The sequence below is a fragment of the Mytilus californianus genome, unplaced genomic scaffold, assembly GCF_021869535.1.
Source record: "Mytilus californianus isolate M0D057914Y unplaced genomic scaffold, xbMytCali1.0.p SCAF_5, whole genome shotgun sequence".
Taxonomy (NCBI): Eukaryota; Metazoa; Mollusca; class Bivalvia; order Mytilida; family Mytilidae; genus Mytilus; species Mytilus californianus.
This window is the reverse complement of record NW_026262701.1, coordinates 99078747-99106494: the sequence shown is the minus strand read 5'-3', so window position 1 is coordinate 99106494 and position 27748 is coordinate 99078747. Positions and strand designations below refer to the sequence as shown.

Below are 27748 nucleotides of genomic sequence, written 5' to 3'. Positions count from 1 at the left end.
AAATGCTGAATTTTTATTCTGTATATATGTAAATGGAATGCAGAGGGTAACAAAATACAAAATGAAAGTATACAATAACATATAAAAACTTTCTGATAATACCTTAAGTTATCATATCTGATATGTTTCAATTAGTAATCAATACAATTATATAATTATATAACATTTAAGAAGCTTGTACAGTAACTTGCATTTACATAAATCCCTTCCTTGCATATCCCCCTCATCCCCTCCCCCTCCCCAAAAATATTTAACAAATTAAAGAACAATATTACAAAATAACAAAAACTTTCTATTATAGAAAAACTGATCACATATCAAGATTTTCTCTGAGGAGGTACTGAAGTAACTGTAAAATCTTATTACTTAAATTACGAATTAGCCATGGAATAACCTGAAACTCAAATTTTACTAACCAGAGTAACAACATCTTCCACTGAACCAAAGGCAGAGAACTGTTATGGTCATCAACATACTTGATACTTTTTAGATATAGATTTAGAATGAATTTTTATTTGGTCATCAATTGATACTTTTTAGATATAGATTTAGAATGAATTTTTATTCAAGTTTAAAATTAAAATCATACATTCAAAATCACAGAATCAAGACATAAATTTATATTCATTGCACAATTATAATCATATATTCAAAATCACAGAATCATGATATAAATTTATTCATTGTTCAACTATATTTACATTCTTTAAGGTATTTTTTGGATAGTGGTATGTTGCCAAAACAATTCTCCTTAACTAAAAACCTAAAATGTTACCACAACACTTTTCAGCTATTCAGCATTTTATCACGGAAAGATGAAAATAGATCAAAAAGACCTTTTAAGAAATAACTTCAAAAGTAGATACATGATATATGTAATGGTTAACCAACCTAGTTAAAGCTGACATGATGTGTGTAATAGTTAACTAACCTAGTAAAAGCTGATATGATTTGACTAGTCGGAATGTTATTCAACAAATTTAAGTAGTATAAACCTGTAGAGGTAGAGGTACTTTAATGTTAGTCTGAGTCAAAATGTAACAGAAATTTGATATGAAACTAAAATCGTTGTTCATGTCGAACAACTTTTAGTTGTAATCAATGCAGTTTTCTCTTATCTTTACACCTGACAAACAATTTTAATTTTTAAGAAAAGACTATCTGTTAAATTCTGTTATACTTTATATAATCTTTCACGATTTATAACTTACTTTTCAAAGAACACCTTTTTCCAGATCTATGCAAGAGTTCTGGCAAGAACACATAATTGTTTAAACATGATTTGGAGTAGCCAGTAGTCCTATACTGATTACTCAAAACAAAGACTTATAAATGAGAGAGAGAAACCAGTTGTTCCAACAAAGCTGAGACAATTCATGGGAGATTTATATTTAATTTACAACAACAAATATGCTAATAGTTTAGATAGCTTGATATGTGTTATGGCAGACATCACCTTCAAAATATCACAGTGAACTCAAAATCTTGTTTATAACTACTGTAAACCAACTTTTTTGCATTGAGCCCTTTTAAGAAGATTTCCCAGTGATTTAAATTCAGACTTTTTGAACTTTGTTTCTGTGTTTTTATAAGAGAAGATCCAAATTTGACATCTTCATGTTATTTTTCTACTTGAGAAAGTCACAAAAATAAGTTGTTCAGGAATAATATAAGTTGGATTACAGTATAAAGTAAATAAATACAGAATACTATCTATAATAACGTAAAGGAAAAAATTGTAATTTACTCACACAGACAATAAAAATTATTTTACAAAAATGCCATAATTATATATTATTTTAAAATGCCATTGGAATGTATCATTATCTAAACTCCACTATAATAGGTTTATAATGTAGAATACATCTAAATACAATTGTTCAACTATTAATTTCAATCCATTTGTTTTACTATGGTAATCAACAATAAGCATATTTCAGTTTGAAGATCTATACTTTTTTTGTATTGATCTGAAAACCTTAGAATATGTCTGAAATCCATATAAAAAGGTCCTTAACACAAGTAAATATCCTGGTGAAAAAAAATGTATAAAAATGTTTTATGATTATGCATTATAATGGCACTAAACTATATAAAAATCTTTCTCTATATAAGAATGTACAAAAACTGTCAGCAAGATAAATTTGCTGCTTTAATTGTTTTTCACAAAATTCTACTTCACAGAAAACATGATAATTATAACATAATTTCAAAGCTCTAAGAATCCAGTATCACTCACTCGTGCAACCATACCAAAGTTGTTTTTCATAACATTTTACTTAACATTTCAATAAGTGTTTTATTCCTATGTTCTGTTTAGTACTTGAAAAGTAAGATTGTTTTAGTAAATGCCCTAAGATTTAAATTTAAAAAAAAATGAGCTTAATTGTTTGGTCAACAAAATTTTCTATAAAATTTTTTAAAGGATGTCCTCTTAGGATTAGTTAGGTAAAACTTCATCAAAGTTTATGCAATAGTTTAAGAGAATATATTCTTAAGAAATTTATACAAATAATGAAAGACAAGCATAGCAAATTCTCATAAAGGCAACTGCCAGTTGATTAATAAAATGAAAAATAAAAAAAGACAAACAACAAAGTCAAACTTAACAAACAACCTAAACATAGACATCTTCTCCAATGTCATCCAAACTCATACAGGAGCTCTGTACATTGTGACCAGCACTGCCTGTGTTTGCACCATTAGACTCTACATGATTATTACTTAACATGTTCTCATTTAAACTCACAGAGGATCTATGTATTTCACTTCTGTTGCCAGCACACAAGTGTAAACTAACATTAGATCCTCCAAGTTGATGTCTTGATTTAGCAACTATATGCCTATCTTTATTCTCATCTAAGTCTCGCCTCATTCCATTTCTTCCAGTTATGTTTACGGCCTCATTTTTGCTTTTGATTTCCCTCCTTCTAGATTCTTGACTGTTTAATATCCTATCAGTATTTCTATTTGGTGAGTGACTGTTTGTAGAAATTTTGTCACGTGAGTTATTACTTGCACCAGTTTTGTCTTGTGAGCTATTTCTTGCACCAGTTTTTTCTTGTGAGTTTTTCCTTGCAGCATGTGGTTGCTCTCTTTGTTGGTAGTTCCTAGATTGTTTATTCTTACTCTGCTCTCTTCTTTGTAGTTCATCATCATATTTCTTGCTTAAGACAGGATCTTTAGGTTTTAGTCTATCCCTGGCACTGGGTTGATTATAGTCAGAACAACCATTGACATTACCCCCTTCTTTTGATTTCAATCTTTCCCTTGAACTTTGTTTAGTGTTGGGGGAATACTGTTTTTTGGTATCTGACCTCTGTGGAGTTGTTTGCTGACCAGTAGCAAAATTTTGATGGTCACTTGACCTTTGCTGATCTTCTAGTGATCTATTCTTATCATTTCTGTTTTGTCCAGTCTGTCCTCTGGCACTGTTGTGAAAATGTGGTTCATCTTTATATAGGTTGCTGGATCCATGTTGAGATTCATATCTTTTGGCACTATTGTTTGCTTGCTTTCTGTTCTTATCTTGATGATGTCTTCCAGTTGGAAGTTCAAGATTAGAAACAGCTTGACCTTTGTATAAACTTGATTGTTGATCTTGATCATCAAGATAAGCCTGATTGACAACTCCCAGGTCTCTTGGGGACAAAATTTGTTCAGATCTTGCTTTTGTTAAGTTACTATTCTGCCCAATATTAGATATGTTACACATAGACTGTGTTCCAATAGTTGCTTGTATACTATATAAATCTGGCAGTCGACCAGTGTCTAACATGTGAAGTTTTGGCTGTCCATTAGACTTCTTGTGGTAATTTCTGTGGACACCTTCTCGTCTTGTTTGTGTAGATGTTGAGACAGCATCTTGTTCAGAGATGGGGTTAGCACTGTTTGAAATTGAACTTCTCTGTCTCTCAATGATCGGACTGCCATTATCGTCTAAAAAAGACTGGTTAACATTCTCAGTGGAATAATATGGTGGTGCTGGTTCACCTGACTCTGGCATCATGGGTGAATTTGCAGTTTCACTGTAGGGGGGAGGTTTTGGAGGATATTCTTCATCATCTGGCTGTATTTGTAAAAAAAAAAAAACATTATTAGGAAGTTTTCATCTTTCTTTCCATAAATATACAGACAAATGAATATCTTCTTTTTTTTAAAGTTCTGTCATTAACCTCTTAACCATTTTTTTTATATTGCTGGGTTACCGGTAATGTCTTATTGAATTATACCCCAAATTTCCTTTAATTCATTAGAATGAACAACGACATTTTTCAGAGAAGCAAACTTGATAAGTGAAAGGAGCCTGTAGTGGATGTCGTTGGTTCATGTCTGTCATATTTGTTTTGCGTTACTTGTTTTGTTATAAATTAGGCAGTTAGTTTTCTCAATTGAATTGTTTCATATTTTTCATGTCGGGAGCCTTTTATAGCCGACTATGGGTTTTTCTCATTGTTGAAGGCCATACAGTTGCCTGTAATTGCTTACATCCACTTTATTGGAACTTTGGGGGATAGTTGTCTCATTGGCAATCATACCTCATCTCCTTATTTTTATATTGATAGTCCATTCAAAAATTCTGTTTTATAAGGTAAAACTTACAACTGGTATTCCCGTAATTAAAGCTTCATCATAGGTCGGTGGGGCATCTGGTGGTCTCTGGAAATAATCATGGCCTCTTCTTCCTGTTAAACAATAAAGTTTACTGATAAATAATGAATAAGGTTACATTAATAATTCTGACCTACATACAGTAGATAACTACCTCCAATTTTGTTTAACATTGTGTACTGCTCACAAATTTAATCCAAACTCCTCCTGGTCATTTCATCCACATGCACTTATAACACAATAAAGAGAATTACATGAATCTGGCACACAGAAAGCAGACTAATAAAAAATCTTAAAATGTGTTGCACAATTCATGTTACCAAAATATAGTTTGGTTATGAGTTTTAAGAACCTCAGAATGCAGTTAAAAAATTATGTATTCACAGTTTTCAAAGGACATAAGTGTGTTAGGCAAACAGAAAGTAAAATAACTATATGTTAGGCAAACAGAAACAAGAGGCTCTCAAGAGCCTGAATCGCTCACCTGTATTTCAGAGGAGAAGATTTTTAAATGTTAGCAAACTTGATGAACAAATTGTGTAAAATTGTCTTTAAAGGGCAATAACTCCTTAAGGGGTCAATTGACAATTTTGGTCATATTAACTTTTTTGTAGATCTTACTTTGCTAAACATTATTGCTGCTTACAGTTTATATAAATATCTATAATAATATTCAAAATAATTACAAAAAAACTGCAAAATTTTGTTAAAACTACCAATTCGGTGGCAGCAACCCAACAAGGGGTTGTTCGATTCGTCTGATAATTTCAGGGCCAATAGATCTTGACCAATTAAACAATTTTACCCCATGTCACATTTGCTCTAAAAGATTTAGTTTTTGAGATATAAGCCAAAAACTGCATTTGACCCTTATGTTCTATTTTTAGCCATGGCGGCCATATTTGTCGATGGATACAAACTTCGGATACAATTTATAAACAAGATACCCTAAGGAACATTTATTTAAAGTTTGAAGGTAATTGGCCTAGTAGTTTCAGAGGAGAAGATTTTTAAATGTTAGCAAACTTGATGAACAAATAGTGCAAAATTGTCTTTAAAGGGCAATAACTCCTTAAGGGGTCAATTGACAATTATGGTCATATTAACTTTTTTGTAGACCTTACTTTGCTGAACATTATTGCTGCTTACAGTTTATATATATCTATAATAATATTCAAAAATATAACAAAAAACTGCAAAATTTTGTTAAAACTACCGATTCGGTGGCAGCAACCCAGCAATGGGTTGTTCGATTCGTCTGAAAATTTCAGAGCTGATAAATCTTGACCAATTGAACAATTGTCAGATTTGCTCTAAAAGCTTTAGTTTTTGATATATAAGCCAAAAACTGCATTTGACCCCTATGTTCTATTTTTAGCCACGGTGGCCATGTTTGTCGATAGATCACAACTTCGGATACAATTTATAAACTAGATACCCTAAGGAACATTTAGTTAAAGTTTGAAGGTATTTGGCCCAGTAGTTTCAGAGGAGAAGATTTTTTAAATAGTTTATGACGACAGACGACGACGACGGACGCCAAGTGATGGCATAAGCTCACATGGGCCCCAGTGAGCTAAAAAGAACAAGCATACATGTGTTAGGCAAACAGAAAGTAGAATAACTATTTGATTTTAGTATTGATTTTTTTTTGTAAATTATAACCATTAAAAGGACTTCCAAGAATTTGGTAAGTGGAAAATAGAAAAGAAACAATCTGAAAATGTGATACTTAGTACTGCTAATTCAGAGATTTATGCAATGTTTTTATTATTGTGAAAATTGCAACGAAATAAGTGTTGCAAAATTAAAACTTGCCTCAAATTTTAATATTATTTGTGCGCAAATAAATTCTGAATAATTAAACTCACATTTGTGTCGATTGTTCAACAATCACAATAATAAAGGCACGCAATAATTTTTGAATTTACAGTATAGCTTACTATGAATTTTTTTTTTTTACCAAATATCTAGAAACCCTGATTTGATGTTGTGAACAGAAAAAGAAATACTTTGATCAACAATGGTAAACCTTTAATTGTGTAGAATCTACTAAAATTTATGTCTTTGTGAGTGCATCACACATTTATGGTAAAATGAGTATTCAAAATTCTAAACAGTTTACATATATCAAAATATGTTCCTATCATAAGATTTAACCCTCTTGCTGCTGCTTATTTAATATGGGCCAGAAAATATGGCAGGTAGACATCTGTGAGGTCATGTGTCCCTCCGGCAGCAAGAGGGTTAAGAGTTGTCTCCCTTTGCCAAATTCTATTATTAGAAACTAAGTATTTAACTTGAAAATGGACTTGTATTGATTCTTACATTAGAACAAGTGGATTATCGGATTTATCCAATCGAGAATGGATAAATCTGAAAATCCATGATTAACTATGTAAGACTCTGTTTCTCTAATGATAATCAGATATAATGAATTTTCATAATTGATAAACCAAAATCCCCTACGAGTGCCTTCACATTCCTACGTCCTCCACTTACGAAATTGATATTCAAACACTTCATTTATGTATCACGAAATTGATATTCAAACACTTCATTTATGTATCACGAAATTGATATTCAAACACTTCATTTATGTATCACGAAATTGATATTCAAACACTTCATTTATGTATCACGAAATTGATATTCAAACACTTCATTTATGTATCTCTGGATCAAATGGAAAAAAACATAAATAACAATACATTTTTAATCAAGAACATTGCATTTAATGAAATATATATATTTACACGGGTAGTAACCTCGTCATATCGAGGAGCGTTTAGTACAGTGATTTTGTCATAGTTTGGTTAAGTTGGTCATGGATTAGTAAGGTTACTTCCCAGAATGATTGTATCATTTTTAAATGAGTAAATAAAAAGGAAATAACATGTTTGAATCTATATTGTAAGTCAAGCGATCTAAATTGAAATTGTTGTTTTTAAGAAATTAACGCAGGATAACCAAAATATCGAAATTGGTATGGTTTAGTTAAGCGATTGACATGGTTCAGTTAAGTGTCTAGAAATTAGTCATGGTTTTGATCAAATTTGTCATGGTTTAGATCCAAATTAATACATATTTGTTTCACCTTAATATTGATAGTTTGTATGAAGGCGCTTGTGAAAAACTGGAGTTACACAATTTACGAATTGACTAAGAAGAAAAAAAGCCTTTTTAACCAAATTTGGTGGGCGTAATCTGCAAACTTGGCCATACATTTATAGATTTTACTTTTGGTGTGTTCCTTAGATAGAATTTATATAACTACTGCTCTTTTTAACTGGCATTTTGATAAAATGAATTACAAAAACAGAAGCCGTTGTTTTTGTTTCACCTAGACTCTTACTTCCATGCTTCCATATGTCCATGGTGAACTCTGCCGGGGATATCGTGAGCGGCGTCACTAGTCAAATGATTAAAGACGTCTACTTAGAGTTGCAAAACGTAGCAGCTAGTAAAAAAATTACCTTTGGTTAACATTCTTTCTAGCAAACTATACATCTGTTGTTTTTATTTGAACCAGATTATGGCTATGAATAAAAGGAGATGTGGGGGTTGTATGCCCATGATACAGTAACCCAACTACCGGTACAAAACTAACCTCAGTAAACGATATCGAGATGGCACCATACAGTCTTTAACCCTCCGAGGAATAAAATGTTACATGTAACATGGACAACAGTTAAAACTTATTTTTTTAATAAACTATAAGTGAAATTACTATGAAAATTATTTTCAAAGTTCCGAATTTAAAGATATGAAAGATGACAATTTTGAATTAGAAATAGGTCGATATAATGTTCATTTTCATCAATTATTATTCCGAAATTCAAATATATGAAAGATCACAATTTCGAATTAGAAATAGGTCGATATAATGTTCATTTTTATCAATTATTATTACGAATGAATTTCGAATTAGAAATAGGTCGATATAATGTTCATTTTTATCAATTATTATTACGAATGAATAAAATTAATTATGTTTTTGTCATATTGTGTAGGTGAATTGTGTAATATCGCTTAACCCGTTGAAAATTTTTTTTTACTTTATGCAATAAAGTAAAAAATTTCAGAAAAAGCTCTGTCGATCTAGTATTTAGTATGCGAATTAAAATGTACATTATTAAATGTGATTGAAAAAAAGTAATTTAAATTCCAAGATACATGTGTTATTTGTTTAGTACAAGTAAATATTTATTAGTTGTTATTGGCTTGGAAATTCCAGTAAATGCAAATACTCACAGATCGGTTCTTTGTGTCTTTGGTATTTATGTGACTTGATTATTTTGCTTTGTATCGATCTGATGAGTCAAGTCCTTTTTAACTGATTTTTATAGTTTGTTCTTCTTTGTTGTGCTGTTACACCACTGCCAAGGTTAAGGCGAGGAGAGGGTTGGGAGTCCACAAACATGTTAAACGCCGCCATATTCTGTATGTGCCTATCCTAAGCCAAGAGTGTGTAATGCAGCGACTGTCGTTTGTAACTGTTTTTCGCTTATTATTTTGAACATAAATCAGGCCGTTGGTTTTCTTATTTGAGTTGCTTTACATTTAATTTTGTTGGAGCCTTTTATTGCTTGCTAAGAAATATGTGTTTTGTTAATTGTTGTAGGCAGTATGGCGACCTAACATGTACGTCATTTGGTCTCGGGTGGATGGATAGTTGTCGCATTGGAAATCATACAGCATCTACTTATTATATTTTACTGTGTGCTTTCTTAGGTCTTTTTGTATTCCAAATAAAACTACTTTTAAAGAAAATTGCTATTGAAATGCATTAACATATTATCCTATATTATCAACGTTAATATGTGAAACTCAGATCTACATGTATGGGAACAAAACAACAGCATTAGGAAATGGCGACAATATATTGCCTCAAAATAGGATAGAATGGGTTAAACGCACAAAAAAAAGTATCGGCGAAAATATTTTTTTAACAGTTTATCAATAGTTGTATAATGTCTGTTTATTTTCATCGTTACTCTTCCATTATACACGACATGAATCACAGAACTGAACCATGTCGAACATGAACTAAACCATGACACTACTGAACCAAACCATGACACCGAATTTTCAGTTATCTTAAATTATGTGCAAATGTAGCTATTTTTCGGAATGATTAATGGCAGGTTTACATCATAATGAAATATGTGATGTAACAGACAGTAAACAAATCACTTTTCTTTATGCATAAGAAAGAATCACAACTTTTAAGTTTTGAAATATGCAAGCATTATCTGTGTCAAATTATTAACTATTTGATACAAATTTTAATGTACAAATATATTTGCCATAAACAAAGATACTTACCAGATTGAATTTATGCTTAGAAGTTCCTTTAGCAAAAAAATAAGGATTGTTTATATTGTGTCATTGTTTGTCATTTAAAAACACTTAACACAGTCATGTCCAACTTAACCAAACTATGACTAAACGCTCACTGATATGACGAGGTTACTACCTGTGATTTATATACAATTGTAAACAACTTCAACAACAATTTCTGAAGGTGAAACTATTTTGCTGTAGTAAAAGTTTTTATAAAGTTGTCAATTTCTCTAACAGGTGTTAGCACAAATTGATTCATCCTTAGAGTTGATGAAGGTTATGACCTTTTAACTTAACCAATCATCTACTGAGATCATCAACAACCACACATTGATTAAATTTTTTTAAACAATGGGTTCAGAAAAATTGCCAAAGAATTAGATAAATTATCATAACATTCTTCATGGTGAAATCTCACTATGTAATACAGCTGCAGTGAAAAAGTACTTACTTCTCCGTCTATCTGTTGTGCATACAACTGGGTCATTACTTTCTCTCATCATGTTGGTGAACTGCTGGGCTTGTCGGCATCTTCTCACCAGTATAAATAGTACAGATAACACTATCAGCAGGAATATAGACACAACTATCGGTATAATAACACTAACTGTTAATGTGTGATCTGACTTGGTGTCATAGGAACCTGAAACAAAATAACACAACTAAATATGAGATTCCACACAACTGTTTATGTTTGTTGGTCTGACCTTGTTTCATACCTTCAACGAAACACAACACTATATATGTAAAGACACTGACTTTCAATTTGTGTTGGTCTGCCCTATTGTCATAGGAACTTTCAATTAGTACACAGTATCTGGTGGATAGTTTTCCGAATGGCAATCATACCACACTCCTTATTTTAATATGTAAATACAATGACTGTTAAAATGTTTTGGTCTGACCTGTGGTCATAGGAACTTTTATCATCATGATTTACTACTTTGGTAAACAAGTAAAATTTTCTTCACATGAATACTGTGGATTTATTTTATTTTCATGGGTTTCAAATTTTGTCCATTAAAGAAATATTGTATTTTTGTGGATATTTGGTTTCGTGGTTATACAATAGTGAGCATACAAACCTATAGAAAATTTGTTCTTCATTGACATTTAAGTTTGTGGTTCATCTGTACCCATGAAATCCATGAAAAATGGTATCCAACGAATAACAATGAATTCACAGTAGTATTTTTTTAGAAGTACAGCAACCTTATCATGTGATTACATGGAACATTGCACCCTTGATGTCCAGTATGATCACATAGTCACATGACTTATGGTAGGTGTAATAACATACCTGAACAACCAATACTTTCATCACTGCCATCCTTACAATGTTCAATAGATTCACAGGCAAGCTGGCCAGGGATACAGTAACCATTCGAACATTTAAAATGTGTATTTGAATTACAACCTGCAAAGAAGAATTTATTGCTTTAATATCTAAACTTTTTTGTGGATTATTTTCATTTATTTTGCAAAAAAGTATGCATGTTTAATATTACATCCTCAGAAATTATGGCGAGGTAGGCAGACAAAACATTTTATTTTCTTAAACATTGTGGAATTATTTGTCTTCAACAAGGGTTTATCAAAAGCATCTATGAATGCAGTATTAAATTGTAAACAATAATGAAGTGCTTTGTATCATGTCAAAGAGTTATTTAGGGCCTCTTTAGCTAATAATAGCTTGAAATCTGTAAGAAATATTCAAAATGTGTTGGACCACTCATGAAAACTCTTACTATCTAACAAATTCTAAGCCAAAAATTGCAACAAAATTGGACTTAAGAAAGAAAGAGTTATAATATTTAAAGTTTATCCCAGATAGGCCTCTTTTATCTCCAGAATTATTAAGGCTACACCTACAAGAACGAAAGATGTGGAGTATACGTTAACAAGAAAACAACCCTAAACTACACAAAAAACCATTTATACTTACAATAACTATCTAGTTTTGCTGAAATCCATCCTATAATTTCAGATATTGCTACATGTATAAAGAGTGCATGTTTGTTTGTCAAGATTGTCATAGTGATTATTGGGGTGTCATCTTCAGGGTCAATATTTTGAAAGTAATAAAATGAGATTCTCATACCTTACAGAAGGGTCAAGATGGAAACTAGCTTCAACTTGAAAACACTAAGGTTAAATGTAATGGTTCCTAACTTTTACTTAATGTATTTTTTTTTACCTGATTCATAATAACTTTTATACGAAGCAAATGCCAACTTGAAAGTAATGGAGTTCTTGTAGATTCCACGAAGTCGTATGTAAAATCCTTCCTTATCATCAAAGTCTCGATAATTGCCACCAAATTTTGGAAATAATGTGCCAACAATCAGCCCATTGGATGTCAACCCTCTGTGAATTTCTACTTTAACATCACCAGAGTTGTTATCACCTGAATAAACTGAAACAAAGAACTCTTGAAAATTTAAACAATAACAGGTTGCTTAACAAAAATCCATTTATAATATATACATTATAATGAAACCTTGTTCAAAATGTAAACACCTGGTTGGTCTCATAAGAAAGCAGCATTTATGAGTAAGAGCAAAGACTGGTCGATCTGAAGTCAGACTTATGTGTCTGAGTAGGGTGGCATGTCAGTGTCTTTTCAAGATAATAGACAACATTCATTTTACCCCTTTGTTCTATTTTTAGCCATGTCAGCCTAAACTTAATACTTCAATAATGATAAGGGCATGGTTCCATTTGGCCCAGTACTTTCAGAGAAGATTATTTAACTAGAGGCTCTAAAGAGCCTGTGTCACTCACCTTGGTCTATGTGCATATTTAACAAAAGACACTCTCCAACAAAGACAAGAAAAGAATTCATGACAAAAATCTCTGTTTAAGTGATCTTGTCTTACTGATCATTTAGTCTGTTTAGTTTCTCTCTATCTTCTTTAGTTTTTGCTCGAAACACAAAAGAGGGAAAAAAATCCTAATTTAAGGACAATCACTCCTATAAAGAGTCAGTCTACTAACTATATCGACAAAATGTGACTTGTTAGTAGATCTTGCCTAGCTGATCATTATTATATATATTTAAGATATAAGGCAAAAGCGCAAAAAATTGGTAAAAATCGTCATCAAAGAGCAATAACTCTAATAAGGAGTCGCCTGATGATTTCAGAACTTGTCTTGCTGATCATATTTCCAATTTAAAGTTTCTCTCTATCTATCATAGTTTTTAAGATAATAGGCAAAAATTTTAAAATTTGTCATTTAAGAGCAATTACTCCTATAATAAGTTGTCTGACAGTTTTGACATATATGGACATTTGGAAGAGCTCAACTTTCTGAACATGTTTGCTTCTGTCAGATTTTCTCTATTTATAATGGTTTTCAAAATAATAGACAAAACTTGCATTTTACCTCCTATGTTCTAATTTTAGCCATGTCGGCCATCTTGCTTGGCAGGCAGGGTCATCGGACACATCTTTTAAACTAGATACCCCAATGATGATTGTGGCCAAGTTTGGTTAAATTTGGCCCAGTAGTTTCAGAGAAGAAGATTTTTGTAAAAGTTAACGACGACGGACGCCAAGTGATGAGAAAAGCTCACCTGGCCACAAAAAGTTAACGCTAGATGACAACAGTCGCCAAGTGATGAGAATCATTTTTTTCCGGCATATTGATATCATCACAAGTCACACATGGTCACACTTCTATACAGTTATAACAGGTACAAAGGTGAGCTGACTCACCAAATGATTTATGTGTACAAACTATACTACAAACTTACTTACCTTGTTACATGCAGTTTAATTGGGTTAAATGACTAATTAAGTTAGGTTTTTGTTTACCTGAAGAGAACCTGTTCAGCTTCATATATGTTCCCTTGTATCCAGGTTGCGTCTTAACAACCCATACACAGTCATATTGATCACTAAAAAACTGTGGTTTAAATTCAATATGTCCACCATCCAATGTCAAATAGTACTTCCCACAATCTGTAATATGAATTATTACATACTGTTTTCAGTAAAATTAATTAACACTTCATGCAATTAAGATAAATTAACTGCTGACACAGAGATATGTATCACCTGTATGAAATTTTGATAGTAAAATGCAAATGTTGATATTAAAATGGCAATGCTTTTAAAATATGTAAACTATTACAGAACTTTAAAAGTCAATGAACCATGACTGAAGATTCAGGGCCAAATAATCTCTATTAAAATGAGATATGCTAATACAACTGCATACCAAATATTATTGACTTATCAACTGACCTAATCACAAACTTTAACATGTAAATGAACTTTATCTAAAGGGTGGGGCAATAGTATAGAAGTCAGTAGACCATGACTGAAGGGGAGTTGGTCCAATAATTTTCACGGATAAAAAATTTGCAAATGCTCCTTCAAATGCATACCAAATATCATTGACTTACTATTTGTGGTTCCACTTAAACTGACCTAATCACAAACTTTAACAAATTGTTGAAGCTGCCTCTTCGTTATGCTCGAAAAAGCATGCCTATGTAACACTTCGTTGAGGAAAGATAAAAACTAGACATTACATTCAAAACAAGAAATGATTGTAACAGGATGCTGTTACGAAGTCTCCCAAACGAAGCTCCCATAATTCGTAATTCCCAGGGTCGCCTGTCCATTGAAAATTGGTTTGGTCCAGTAAAGTTAAATGCATTAGTGATGCCTGGGGACTAACCTTGTATATCATTCAAATCATCTTGGCATGACAAACCAGAATATATATGGTTTAGGGGTGGGGATCTCAACCATTTACAAGATACTAGAATATTGGGGGTGGGGAGGAACCCCTGGGGACTGGCCCTATACGTCATTCAAATGTTCATTACATGACGAACAGGAATATATATGGTTTAGGGGTGGCGATCTCAACCATTTACAAGATATTAGAACTTTCTTAAATGGCAAGGGGTGGGGGTGACCCCTGGAGACTAACCCTGTATTTCATTTGATGTGCTTTATCATGACAAACCAGAATATATATGGTTTAGGGGTGGGGATCTCGACCATTTACAAGATATTAGAACTTTCTCAAATGGCAAGGGGTGGGGGTGACCGCTGGGGACTAACCCTGTATAACATTTGATGTGCTTTATCATGACAAACCAGAATATATATGGTTTAGGGGTGGGGATCTCGACCATTTACAAGATATTAGAACTTTCTCAAATGGCAGGGGATCGGGATGACCCCTGGGGACTAACCCTGTATATCATTCAAACCATCTTAGCATAACAAACCAGAATATATATGGTTTAGGGGTGGGGATCTTGACCACTTTCAAGATATTAGAACTTTCTTAAATGGCAGGGGGTGGGGGTGACCCCTGGGGACTTACCCTGTATAACATTTGATGTGCTTTATCATGACAAACCAGATTATATATGGTTAAGGGGTGGGGATCTCGACCATTTACAAGATATTAGAACTTTCTAAAATGGCAGGGGGTCGGGATGACCCCTGGGGACTAACCCTGTATATCATTCAAACCATCTTAGCATAACAAACCAGAATATATATGGTTTAGGGGTGGGGATCTTGACAACTTTCAAGATATTAGAACTTTCTTAAATGGCAGGGGGTGGGGGTAACCCCTGGGGACTAACCCTGTATTTCATTTGATGTGCTTTATCATGACAAACCAGAATATATATGGTTTAGGGGTGGGGATCTCGACCATTTACAAGATATTAGAACTTTCTCAAATGGCAGGGGATCGGGATGACCCCTGGGGACTAACCCTGTATATCATTCAAACCATCTTAGCATGACAAACGAGAATATATATGGTTTAGGGGTGGGGATCTTGACAACTTAGAAGATATTAGAACTTTCTTAAATGGCAGCGGGTGGGGGTGACCCCTGGGGACTAACCCTGTATTTCATTTGATGTGCTTTATCATGACAAACCAGAATATATATGGTTTAGGGGTGGGGATCTCGACCATTTACAAGATATTAGAACTTTCTCAAATGACAGGGGGTGGGGATGACCCCTGGGGACTAACCCTGTATATCATTCAAACCATCTTAGCATGACAAACCAGAATATATATGGTTTAGGGGTGGGGATCTTGACCACTTACAAGGTATTAGAACTTTCTTAAATGGCAGGGGGTGGGGGTGACCCCTGGGGACAAACCCTGTATTTCATTTAATGGGCTTTATCATTTAGAACATTTTCAATTAAAAAGTTTGTGTCTATCACGAACGGTTTTCAATTTATAATCATTTGAAAATTTAAAAAAATAAAATCCCATAGGGTTCTATAGTAAAACCTCTTTTCTTTTTGCCCCTCAAAGTACCCCTTTATAAACCCCATTGCAAAAACAAAACCCTGATTGCACCACTAGACATGTTAGTCTAACATATTGTGAAACCCTAAGTTAATCCGACAAGCGGTTTTGGAGAACGGGTGCGGACAAGTTCAAATTTAAAAGCGGCGGAAGAAGAAGAAGAAGAAGAAGAAGAAGAATAATAATAATAATAATAATAAGAACTGAGCAAAAACAATAAGTCTTCCCAAACTTCGTTTGGGAGACTTAATTAAAACTGTAGCATCAATTATTAAGAATATAATTTCAAAGAAAAATAAATTAAGGTGTCTGCAGAAAGCTCATTGTCTTGATATTTATAAATTAATAGATGGATAAATGTTTCACTTCCAGTGGCAACTATTACATACATTTTCAAGACAATATATATAAATGGCATGAATGGGATTATGACTACTTTGAAGAAATTTGAAACTATGATATTGGTGTAGAATAGCATAGAAAGAGGAGATTTTGACATCTACTGCTGAGTATCATAACTCTCTGTGACAAAATTCAAGTTTTATAGTTAACACCATGAAGACTAAAATATATTTATAAATGTCTCATTTCCCCAATCAAACTAATATTATACAAAATACTTAACATAATAATGGCTCACTTAGTCAAAAATATATTACAGTTGACAAAAAACATTGACATCTGGTCATTAGTTTACCGATATTGTGTACAGAGTTGACCACACTTTGCTGACCTAAGGCCATGACCTGTTAATGACCATCTTGTTGTCATGTGGTCTATAGGTACCTGTATATGACCATCTAATTGTCATGTGGTCTATAGGTACCTGTATATGACCATCTTGTTGCCATATGGTCTATAGGTACCTGTATATGACCATCTTGTTGTCATGCGGTCTATAGGTACCTATGTATGACCATCTAATTGTCATGTGGTCTATAGGTACCTGTATATGACCATCTTGTTGTCATGTGGTCTATAGGTACCTGTATATGACCATCTTGTTGTCATGTGGTCTATAGGTACCTGTATATGACCATCTAATTGTCATGTGGTCTATAGGTACCTGTATATGACCATCTTGTTGTCATGAAGTCCAATGAAGCCTAAATTTTGTGATCTAGAGAGGCCTGTATATAACCATCTTATTGCCATGTGCTCAAAAGAAAGTGAATGTCTCTTTCATACTCTTTCATTTTATATTCTTTCTTTTTCAAATAAATTTCCATGCAATAAAATCTTTTGAAGTAACATAGTAACTACAAACTACTTTATTAAAATGTTTTGAGTGTTATTTGTACTTACTAGTATTTGGTTTTTGATAGAATTCATGCGCTGAAATAAAAAAAAACTGCCATTAATTTTTGGAAGAAATTTTATGAAATAAATTCATCATTTTTAAAAATTTCTTTCAGAAAGAAAATTTCTGTCAGGTCTTAGTTTCGTGAACAACAAATACATGAATTTCAATGAACAAAATGGACTGCATTAGAACATTAAAAGTTTTTGAGAATTTGGTATAAATTTCCACAAATATACCTTTTCAGAAAGAAGGACGATGATGGATGATTAATGTCCAGAGGCAAATTAAATGCATATTCAGGCCGTGAACAAATTAAGGCCTTGATCATATTAATGCAAAATTAATATGAACCCTCCTTTGTACTAGACCAACATACTAGGCCGGATTTTTAACATGCTACTTCACAATGGAACAGTCTGCAGAAAGACAGGTAATGATCTGGACACATTAATTATTTTGAATCCTAGCAAACTAGTGTTTGCTCTTACTCCTATATCCTGCATGCTTAGTGGAGAAGCAGAAATACCAATTTTAAAGTATTAGGTTGACAAGGCCGGAGATTGAACTAATGACCTCCTGCATCATCTGAGGCTTTTAACCTTTTCAGAAAGAACAGTAATGTCCTTATTATAAACAATGAATTATAAAATCATATTTTACAAAACTTACTACAACAAACAACAAAGTAATGTAAGAGAAAAGAAAGGATATGGGGTATCCATCCATGAGACAAAATCAGTATGTGCGCAGCAAAAACCACAAAAATCATAGTAATGTGCCCATTATAACATCATGTAACTTAAGGTGAATTCCTGGTTGTGTTTGGAAAGATGTAAAGTGACTTTTGCATCATTTATGCATTTAAGCAGATTATCCTTTTACTCAACTTACAAAACAATAGTTATAAATAATTTCAGACATAGTACTTCTTTAATGTAGGCTTCCTGTTTTATCTGAGAAATAATTGTGGTTAGATTTTTATTATACCTGCACAACAAAAAACATTTAGCATTCAAATCATTCACATTTTTGTCATTAAGGTTGTGAAAAGGGTTAAAAATTTTAAGTCAATATTTCTTCATGTTTATCACTTAGGCAGGTCATTTTACCTCATTTCAAAGGTCTGCATTTCTCACCTGCTATGAATCTATAAGAAGCTTTGAAACCCAAATTATTTCTGTAAGATGATCCAGGCCAGCCAGTGTCAAATATTAACTGTAATTCATTCTTATCTGATATAACAACTGGTCGTGGAGTAGCATCATTTATGATGATAGGATATCGGTAATCTGTACTTGGATTAAACTGAAAAATACAAAAATCAATTGATACAAACCTAAGTCATCTAAAAAACACAGCATATTTAAATGTAGGTATTAACTAATGCCCCAGGTCCTCATTTATTTCTCACAACGGCTGATATAGTTTGTCAAAATGATAAGAGAAATACCAAAAAATAATTAATCCATGAGTTGTCTTAAATTTCAATAAACCAATGCTTTGAAGGATAATTAGACTAATAAAAAACAAAAACTAATCCTGCTACAATATGGGAATAGTAATAAAATCTAGATACAATTCTTTCTGATGTATAAATGATATGCTTACGTATAGAGCACCTCCAGGAGCTATGTCAAAATCATCAAACTCTATAACTACTTTATCTGTTGGATTACTGCTTCTAAACACATATGTTGCCTGCTCTCCATTCTGTATATATGGTTTAGGAAAAAATGGAGACATCACTTTTCCTGCTTTGTTGCGGAATGAATCTCCTTCATATACAAAATGACGTTCTACAAGAGACCAGTTATTAAAATGAAGACATTTATATCCAAACAAAATGTTATTCTAATATGTTCTGCTCTGTTAACAACGGTACACTGCCAGCATATAGTATTATACAGAAGCACCTGAGTCAATACTGTTAAGACATATACTGCTAATGTATGCTGTTAGAAAAGAGAAAAATGTACATCTACACTTTTAAATTGCATTTCAATCTTCAAACATTTGTGAAGTAACAAAATATTGTAAATCAACTTATTCTGAAATGCTAGACAAGGGCCAAATTAGTGATGAATATATATAAAATAAAAGTTTTATTTCACTTATGATTTATGTTTCATTCAAACATGGATACCACTGGCATTGCTACACAATATTTTCTGAGGAGTTTATTTACAATAAGATATAACAGGACTTTGAATTAGGTTGATAATAATGTTGATATGAGCACTAATTCCTTAATTTTACTTATCATGAGTTCAAATGGTTAGTTCTGAAAGAAATCATGGATAAATAAATTATTATTTAAATTACTAGGAACTCAATATGTGTGACTTCGAGAATTTTGTTCATTGACACATTTTTTAGCAAAAAGTTGGAATATAGGGCAGAGACTTACATCAGACTGGTTTTAATTCTCAGGTCAAAGAATTTTGCAAGGAGGTATCAGTTCTGTTGGATGTTTACTCAGGTGTTCCCTATTACATAACAGACTTACATTGACCAAAGAAAAGATACAATATAAACAACAGACAATTAAAATAAGTACAACATCACAACAAATTATAAATGTAATTTACACTAATATATTTATAATCAAGAATCAGAACACAAGGCAAACATGGAACAAATGACAGTTAAACATATTCAGGACCATTTCCGAGAATTTTGTATAAATTGTATATTAGTCAGTAAAATTACAAAAACTCTTTAAAAGATCAAATGGTTATCATGCATCATAAAGTGAAGATGACAGCAACAGATATTTGGCTTAATATTAAACACATCTTTTCTATGAATTTGAAAAATCACAAATAACTATAAATCTGTCTGTCAGATATATATATCAGTAATAATATATTTAAAATGTCTATGCAAAATTTATTCTAGTCCTTTAAACCTGTCACTTTTAAGGTAAACTCCAAAACCTGTCAAAATTACTTTGAGATCGTAACCCTAATATTTTAATGTATTATTATTTTACACACATTTTTCAATTATGACATGGTTAAGACATCAGAGTGATAACAATATATTCCATTACATTTGTTTACTTAAAAGAGACTACACTGTATCATCATATTCTTTTATCATTAAAATTGGCAAAGATTGAAAAAATTTACTATATTGGCAATTTTGGTAGTAAAATAACTACTCTCATCACATATTTGTCTTTGAATACATTGGGTTTTGCATATGTAATAAATGCTGATTTGCCCAAGTCATATTGCTGCCTGGGGCAAATAACCCAGGCCAATATGGGCTTCCAATACAATCTCAATGGGAGAGCAATATTGGCCCTCATGCGCAAAATCCATATCGGCAATCTTCCGGTTTGGAGCCATGTACAATCTTTGAGACTTACTTGATTATAATGTAACCCTGCCTTTTATAAAACTGTTTGAACAGTGCTGCGTTCAAAGAAATTAACCCATCTTTATCATTGAAGTCCTATATCATGACGTCATTGCTAGAAACAATACATATTTGTCGATTGTCAGAGAAGACTAGATGTGGTTGCAGAAACTATTGAGGAATTATCGGATCGTTATAACATGCAAAAAAAAAAAATAATAATAAAAATATAGTCTTTATTCAATTGTTTGTTCTATTTTCACGTTCCAATGTCATATGTTAAATATGTGATAAATAGTGACATCCATCAACTATTATCAGCAGTATTCGGGACCTTGTGATAAAGCCCTCGGTCGGATATGGGAGTCTCAGGTTGATACTAGGGCCAACATGGAAAATGCCATGTAAAAATCTATAATTATCATAGCCCTTCGCAGGGAAGAATAACAAATATTATTATCTTGAACAATTGTGGTTATTCATGTATATGGTTATTTTATGAATTAGTTCTTAACTTTGAACTGGCAGCTCACTCTAGAATGTAATAACTTATCCATTGTATGAGAAGAGGGCTACTCCTTTACACTTTGAGAAATTAAAAAAGGCTTTCACATTTTATTCGATACTGTCTCATAAGCATTTGCCACACGCCCCCTCCCCCCATCTATATAGTAGGCTTGATTCCAATCGTTATCTTTCTGTCCAAGTGTTTGGTTTTAGGTGATGTTATTTGATGTCATTTATGCGTTTGTTGGGCATAAAATCTACTTCAGTACGTTTAGCTAAGGAACGAATATTCTAATGGGGATAACTTATTCATGACTGCTTCAATACCTGTTTTTAAGTGATAAAATTTATAAATTGATTATGTACATAAGAATATGTGTGTTTGAAAAATGTCAAGCAGTCACAATTACTTTATCAGTTCAAAGATGCAGGGATCCAGTTTGCCCATAAAACATTTAAATGAAGTGAGAAATCAGCGTATAGTAAAAGAGTATTTCTGGTAATGGAAATGATATGGATCAAACTTATTGACCAAGTTCATTTTTATTTTAATGTTCTACAGTGTTGACATCATGGGACCAACATTGAACTTACCAGCAGCTGTAAAACTAAGTTGCATGTCGTGATTTGTAACTCTGTATGGCAAACAGCTACATATAATACACTCGATGTGGTATTGTGAACTTACCAACAGCTGTAAAACTAAGTTGCATGTCATCATTTGTAACTCCTGTATGGCAAACAGCTACATATAACACACTTGATGTAGTATTATAATCCCTCCAGGTACTGTCCCAGATATATTTCATTGTAGCATTGTAATCATTGTAGTAATATCCATCAAAAACATAGGCATAAAAACATCTGGAAAAAATGTAAATCATGTGAGACTTCTGTCCCTTAATATTGATTGATTTCAGCTTAACTTCGCATCAGTGTGAAGTGCTGTCCCCTATCATAATAATATACTTTTTAAAATTGAGCATACATTTTTAAAAAGTATTAGATAAAAGAAAAAATTGGTGGTGTTACATCTTAAGAATATTACCCAAATAACTTGCCCTATACATAAGTTATATCCTGCCAAGTTATCTAACATATATCTTGATGTGCCCAGTGATTGTCTAAATGTTTGTATTGTTTTTACATGCTTCAGTGTGATTGTCAGGCTAAATTATGACAGTAAATGCTAGGGGCCTTCTTAACTTGCAGTGAGGTGAGAGTTTTTGCTCCGTGTTGAAGGCCTCACTGTGACTTTGAGATGAAGAACAGCATATGTATATGTACAGATTTTGTGTCATCGATAGATACTCCATATCCTTTCTTTTCTATAATTTTTTCAAAATGATAATATTTTTATAGTGATGTGATATTAATGTAAATATTTGTTTATGTAATTTTTTGTGGACTGTTATTTTTTACATTGATGCTAAACACTGACTTATAGCAGTATACTGTTTTTACGTTCATATTGTTTCTGACTTCTGAGTCTACCTCTCAGCACCTGCTAATGACTGGTAAATACTAACAGTGTAAATATAGTTCATTGTTTACATTATTCTGGTGAATTCTTGCAAAATGTTTCTCTTTTCAGTACCTTGATTTTTTTTTAACTATATTACAAAAACTGAGAGCAAAAGAGTAAAAACATTTCCATGTGGACATGAATTCTTTTTTTGGGACTGTTGTATGGAGAAATATAAAAAAAAATACAAACCCATCCATGCATGCTTGTGGTGGATAATTCCAAAAACATTTATTGTTAAATGTAAATGTTGTTTTAGGTTTGATAGACATGTAGCAATTTGGTTTTGTCTGAATACGCAAGACAGATGGACTGGATTTATCTGTTGCTGTTCCCTTGAATACTACTGTCCCTGTGTCTCCCTCATTACGTAAGGAAAGTCTATCTACTTCAGAAACATCTATATCACCATAATCTGTAATGTACAAAAGGTTAGATTCAATAGATGTCTTCTTTTTGTTGTCCCTCTGTATGAAAACAAGAAGAAAATGGCTAAGTGTTAAAAAAAACCAGTTTAATCCAACCACATGTTCATTTGTCAGTCACAAGTCAGGAACCATGTCTGTGGTTGTCTTTAGTTTTAATTCAATGTTTATTGACCTTTAAGGAATGCATTGTTAATGGCAGATCTTTGATATAAAATAAGGAGATGTGGTATGATTGCCAATGTGACAACTATCCAGGAGAATTTATATGAAGCAAATCTAAGCAACTATAAATCACTGTACCACCTTCAACAATGAGCAATACCTATACCAGACACTGGTAGTCAGCTATAAAAGGCCTTGACATGAAAAAATGTGAAACAATTCGAATGAAAAACTCCAACAGCCTGATTGGCCTTTGATAAACTGTTAAATTTATTTTCAATTTTACATGATTAAGATCATGTTGATAAAGACCATTTGTTGACCTCTGGGAGACTTTTGGGATTGCTGTGCATTGTTGGGTTGCTTTCTCATTGATGTATACCCCACATTTTGGTTTATTCAGTACAGCCAAGAATGAAAATTAGGTAAAATTTCTATTTGATGTGTCAGACTGACATTGGCCTCTAAATTTTTTTATATAAATCAATGATGTAAAAAATCAATTGTTGTGGAATCATAATGAAAGTAGTGGTAAATATCACAAATATAAATGTTATTAACAATTCTATAATTGTAGTTTAATGGGTTGCGTTGTGTATTGTTAATCGTGATCATAAGTAGATTAAGGCGTTATAGATATAAATATGTCTGCCATTACAACTTTTTCTATCAAATAATAACCACAAAAGGATACGTTTAACGTTAGTGCAATTCTTAACGATAATTTGTTATCAGTTAAAAAATAACATGACAAAAGAATTTTATGTCGACATGAAATGACCCATTATGTTCAATATTAAAAGTACAATAACAGCAGTAATATTATGTACTACTTGTCTTCCAATCAACCACTGGACATTAAGCAACCAACAATCAATCGATCAATCCACTATCTCATCTACCATGAACATGAGCACTGGTATCATAGTGTGTGTTGTATTGGGGTGGGGGTTTAACTCATGTAACATCCCTGAGTAGCTATATAGTCTTCCATTCCTTTACTTACCATATTGTGATTTCACAACAGATAATGCAACAGTTGTATATACCAAGTAACCTGAAAATTGAAATGAGAAGGTATTCAATATTTATGCAACCGTTGAAAATCCTTATCTCAAATCCCATGCCTGAAATTTTGTATCATGCATGTACACAATGTATGTGTCAACTTTTCTAAACTCCAAAATGAGAGATTTCCCTCTGGGAGAAATTATACAGAGAATGATTATCATAGAACCCATTTCACATTGTTTTTCATATTTTTTTATGCTCTTTTCTTAAGTAAAGATATTTGATTGATATTTGTCTGCCTCAGTCATATTTTATGTGGATTTTTTTAAGGCACTGAATCATCATCTGTCCATCAACTCTTTTCAACTTCTAAAACAAGTCCCAGGCCTCAATTTTTAAGCCCCTGTTTATTACTTTGAGATGCTCGACTCCAAACTAGTTTAACCCTGGCACATGCTGTATGTGCCTGTCCCAAGTCAGGAACCTGTAATTCAGTGGTTGTCGTTTGTTGCTGTATATCATATTTGTTTTTCGTTCATTATTTTGTAATTAAATCAGGCCGTTAGTTTTCTCTTTTGAATTGTTTTTCATTTGTCATCTTGGGGCCTTTTATAGCTGACTATACAGTATGGGTTTTGCTCATTGTTGAAGGCTGTACAGTGACCTGTATTTGTTCATATCTTTGTCATTTGGTCTCTTGTGGAGATTTGTCTCATTTACAATCATACCGCATCTTCTTATTTTTATAATTAATAGTTTGTAATGAAATATGCTCTGTCAGAAAGGTTTAATGAGACAAATATTTTGGTTCAGACAAAAAAAATGAGGGCAGCTTTATTGACTAAATAAAGTATATTTTAAATTGTGTACATGTATTTCATTCAAGGTCTGTTATTGTTTCTATTTTTGGGAGAATGGCATATCTATGTTAAAAAATGATACATGTATATAAAACGAAAGTTCAGTACTTACATGTGAAGGCAAATATCTTCATGGTGGCAGGAGGATTTTACTTAACCTCTTTTCCATATCTGTAAGTAAAGAAGTTGCAATTTATTTATGAATATAAAAAGGTCTGTTGAATGTGGTCACTGCATACAGGACTTGTCTGATCATAATCTTAGGACTCACCATTCGGAGATTAGTAAAGAGTCCAGGTTTATCAATGAAAAATCTTACTTCATGTAGTATCCTAAAGGTGGACTGATGGGACAAAAGGTGATACATGTACATGTATACATTTTATTAACTATAGGGAGATTTGACATAAAACCTTTCATTTTGTTTTCTCTAAATATCCTACATGTATTCTGTTTTTTGCATTTCAATTATTCATATTTAAAACAAGAATGTGTCCATAGTACACATATGCCCCACACGCACTATCATTTTCTATGTTCAGTGGACCGTGAAATTGGGGCCAAAACTCTAATTTGGCATTAAAATTAGAAAGATCATATCATAGGGAACATGTGTACTAAGTTTCAAGTTGATTGGACTTCAACTTCATCAAAAACTACCTTGACCAAAACCTTTAACCTGAAATGGGACAGTATCACTCTCTATGTTCAGTTGACCGTGAAATTGGGGTCAAAACTCTAATTTGGCATTCAAATTAGAAAGATCATATCATAGGGAACATGTGTACTTAGTTTCAAGTTGATTGGACTTCAACTTCATCAAAATCTACTTTAACCAAAAACTTTAACCTGAAGCGGGACAGACGGACTAACGGACGAAAGAAAGGATGCACAGACCAAAAAACATAATGCCCCTAGGTGGGGCATAAAAAAGACAATCAATGTTAATATTATTTTAATCATTAACCCTCTTTCTGCCGGAGGGACATATGTGTCCATATTTTTAATTTATGCAAGCACCTGTTCATTACTGTAGCTCTTTCAGATAATTTATCAAAGATTATACAGTGCCTTCAATGGGTCTCCAATGTAGTCATTACAGTGTGATGTCATATATTGAATTACATCCTAGCTTAGCATTTGATGTCACAGACGTCTGGCTACCATATTTTCTGGCACAAGAAATGCAATCACATCAAATTGGAGGTAGGGTTAATCAGGTAACTGCCAGTAAGACAGACATTAAATTCCTGACTCGAGAATCAACCAAAATCAACATCCAAAATGAATTAAGTGTTTTCGAACAGAAAATGATAAATGAATGACCATGTTAACTTGTATAAGTTTTTCTAAAATACAATGTGCCAATATTACAATATTGCATATATCTTGTCATGAGGGAAAATAGGCCATTTCTTGAATCATGTCTTTCACCGGAAAAGATCGTCAATTACCAGATAGAAGGCACGCCTATATCCCTGCTCTATTAAAGTTTCAAGAACTTTCAGAATCATCATTCTGCAGAGTAGTCTGGAAATAATTTATGTTCCGTAGGTACGTAATCTTAATTCCCGTATGACTGAAGGGAGGATGACCAACTTATTAGATTTTAATTTCCCAAATATTTTGTGCAGTATCATTAAAGATCAAACTTTTTCAACCGTTCGCTCAACATGTGTTGGAAGTGACGATGCCTACATTTTGGTCACTTGGTGATGGAAGTCATATGTCAGATTCTACTACTACTGTATCCCGGAACTGGCATATTATTTCCTACTTAAGGGACATATATTGTTCCCCTACTTGGCTATTTATTAACATTGATGCAGCTGGTGCACTCTAAATTCACAGATTTAAGACAAGTTTTTTATATATATCATGTATATACTGAATACACTAACTGAATTTCGGTATATACATATATTTGAAAAAATCTCGTCTGGCACCTGTGTCCAAATTGCGTAATCGTCAGACGAGACCAAACGATGTTCAAATTTTTGATAATAAAATGTTAATATTTATTAGAAAAACTGCTTTTTACAATGAAAAATAACGAAAGAACGAAAAAGGAAAGGAAATTAGACTTTCATGTCAGGAAACTGGTCTGTTGAGTATGTGTCGGCTATCCCCCCTTTTTTGTATTGAGATAAGCAGTTATCGGATATCTTATTTTAAAGATTTTTCGGAAATATGATACTAACGTGTATAATATTAATTTGAACTGAACCATTCTACAATAGTGTATTTGCTGTCCGGTTAAACCATGGTTTGTATTAGAAATTTCTACAGGTAACTCGGAAGTGTTCCACCATTTTGTTTTTATGA

At 32.6% G+C, this 27748-nt stretch overlaps 1 protein-coding gene across 1 annotated transcript; it reads right to left on the bottom strand.

Annotated features, from left to right (window-relative positions):
* On the bottom strand, positions 1-27748 carry LOC127700388 (uncharacterized). Its single transcript, XM_052203834.1, has 14 exons — positions 27625-27748; positions 25536-25594; positions 24559-24609; positions 23155-23377; positions 22126-22301; positions 19176-19363; positions 18704-18872; positions 17570-17599; positions 13776-13922; positions 12155-12373; positions 11258-11374; positions 10409-10600; positions 4603-4685; positions 1-4069 (listed from the first exon to the last, which is right to left on the bottom strand). The coding sequence occupies exons 2-14, from the start codon at positions 25555-25557 to the stop codon at positions 2618-2620; spliced, it is 3069 nt and encodes a 1022-aa protein (XP_052059794.1). The 5' UTR covers positions 25558-25594; positions 27625-27748; the 3' UTR covers positions 1-2617.

Excerpts from the sequence above, each read along its gene's own strand:
- LOC127700388 (XM_052203834.1), bottom strand. The coding sequence starts at position 25,557 with ATGAAGATATTTGCCTTCACAT. Across the intron at positions 19,364-22,125 it reads ACTTAGTTTTACAGCTGTTG|AACGTCATTTTGTATATGAA; the intron begins GTAAGTTCACAA and ends GGTCTCTTGTAG. Across the intron at positions 12,374-13,775 it reads GCTGAACAGGTTCTCTTCAG|TTTATTCAGGTGATAACAAC; the intron begins GTAAACAAAAAC and ends TCTTTGTTTCAG.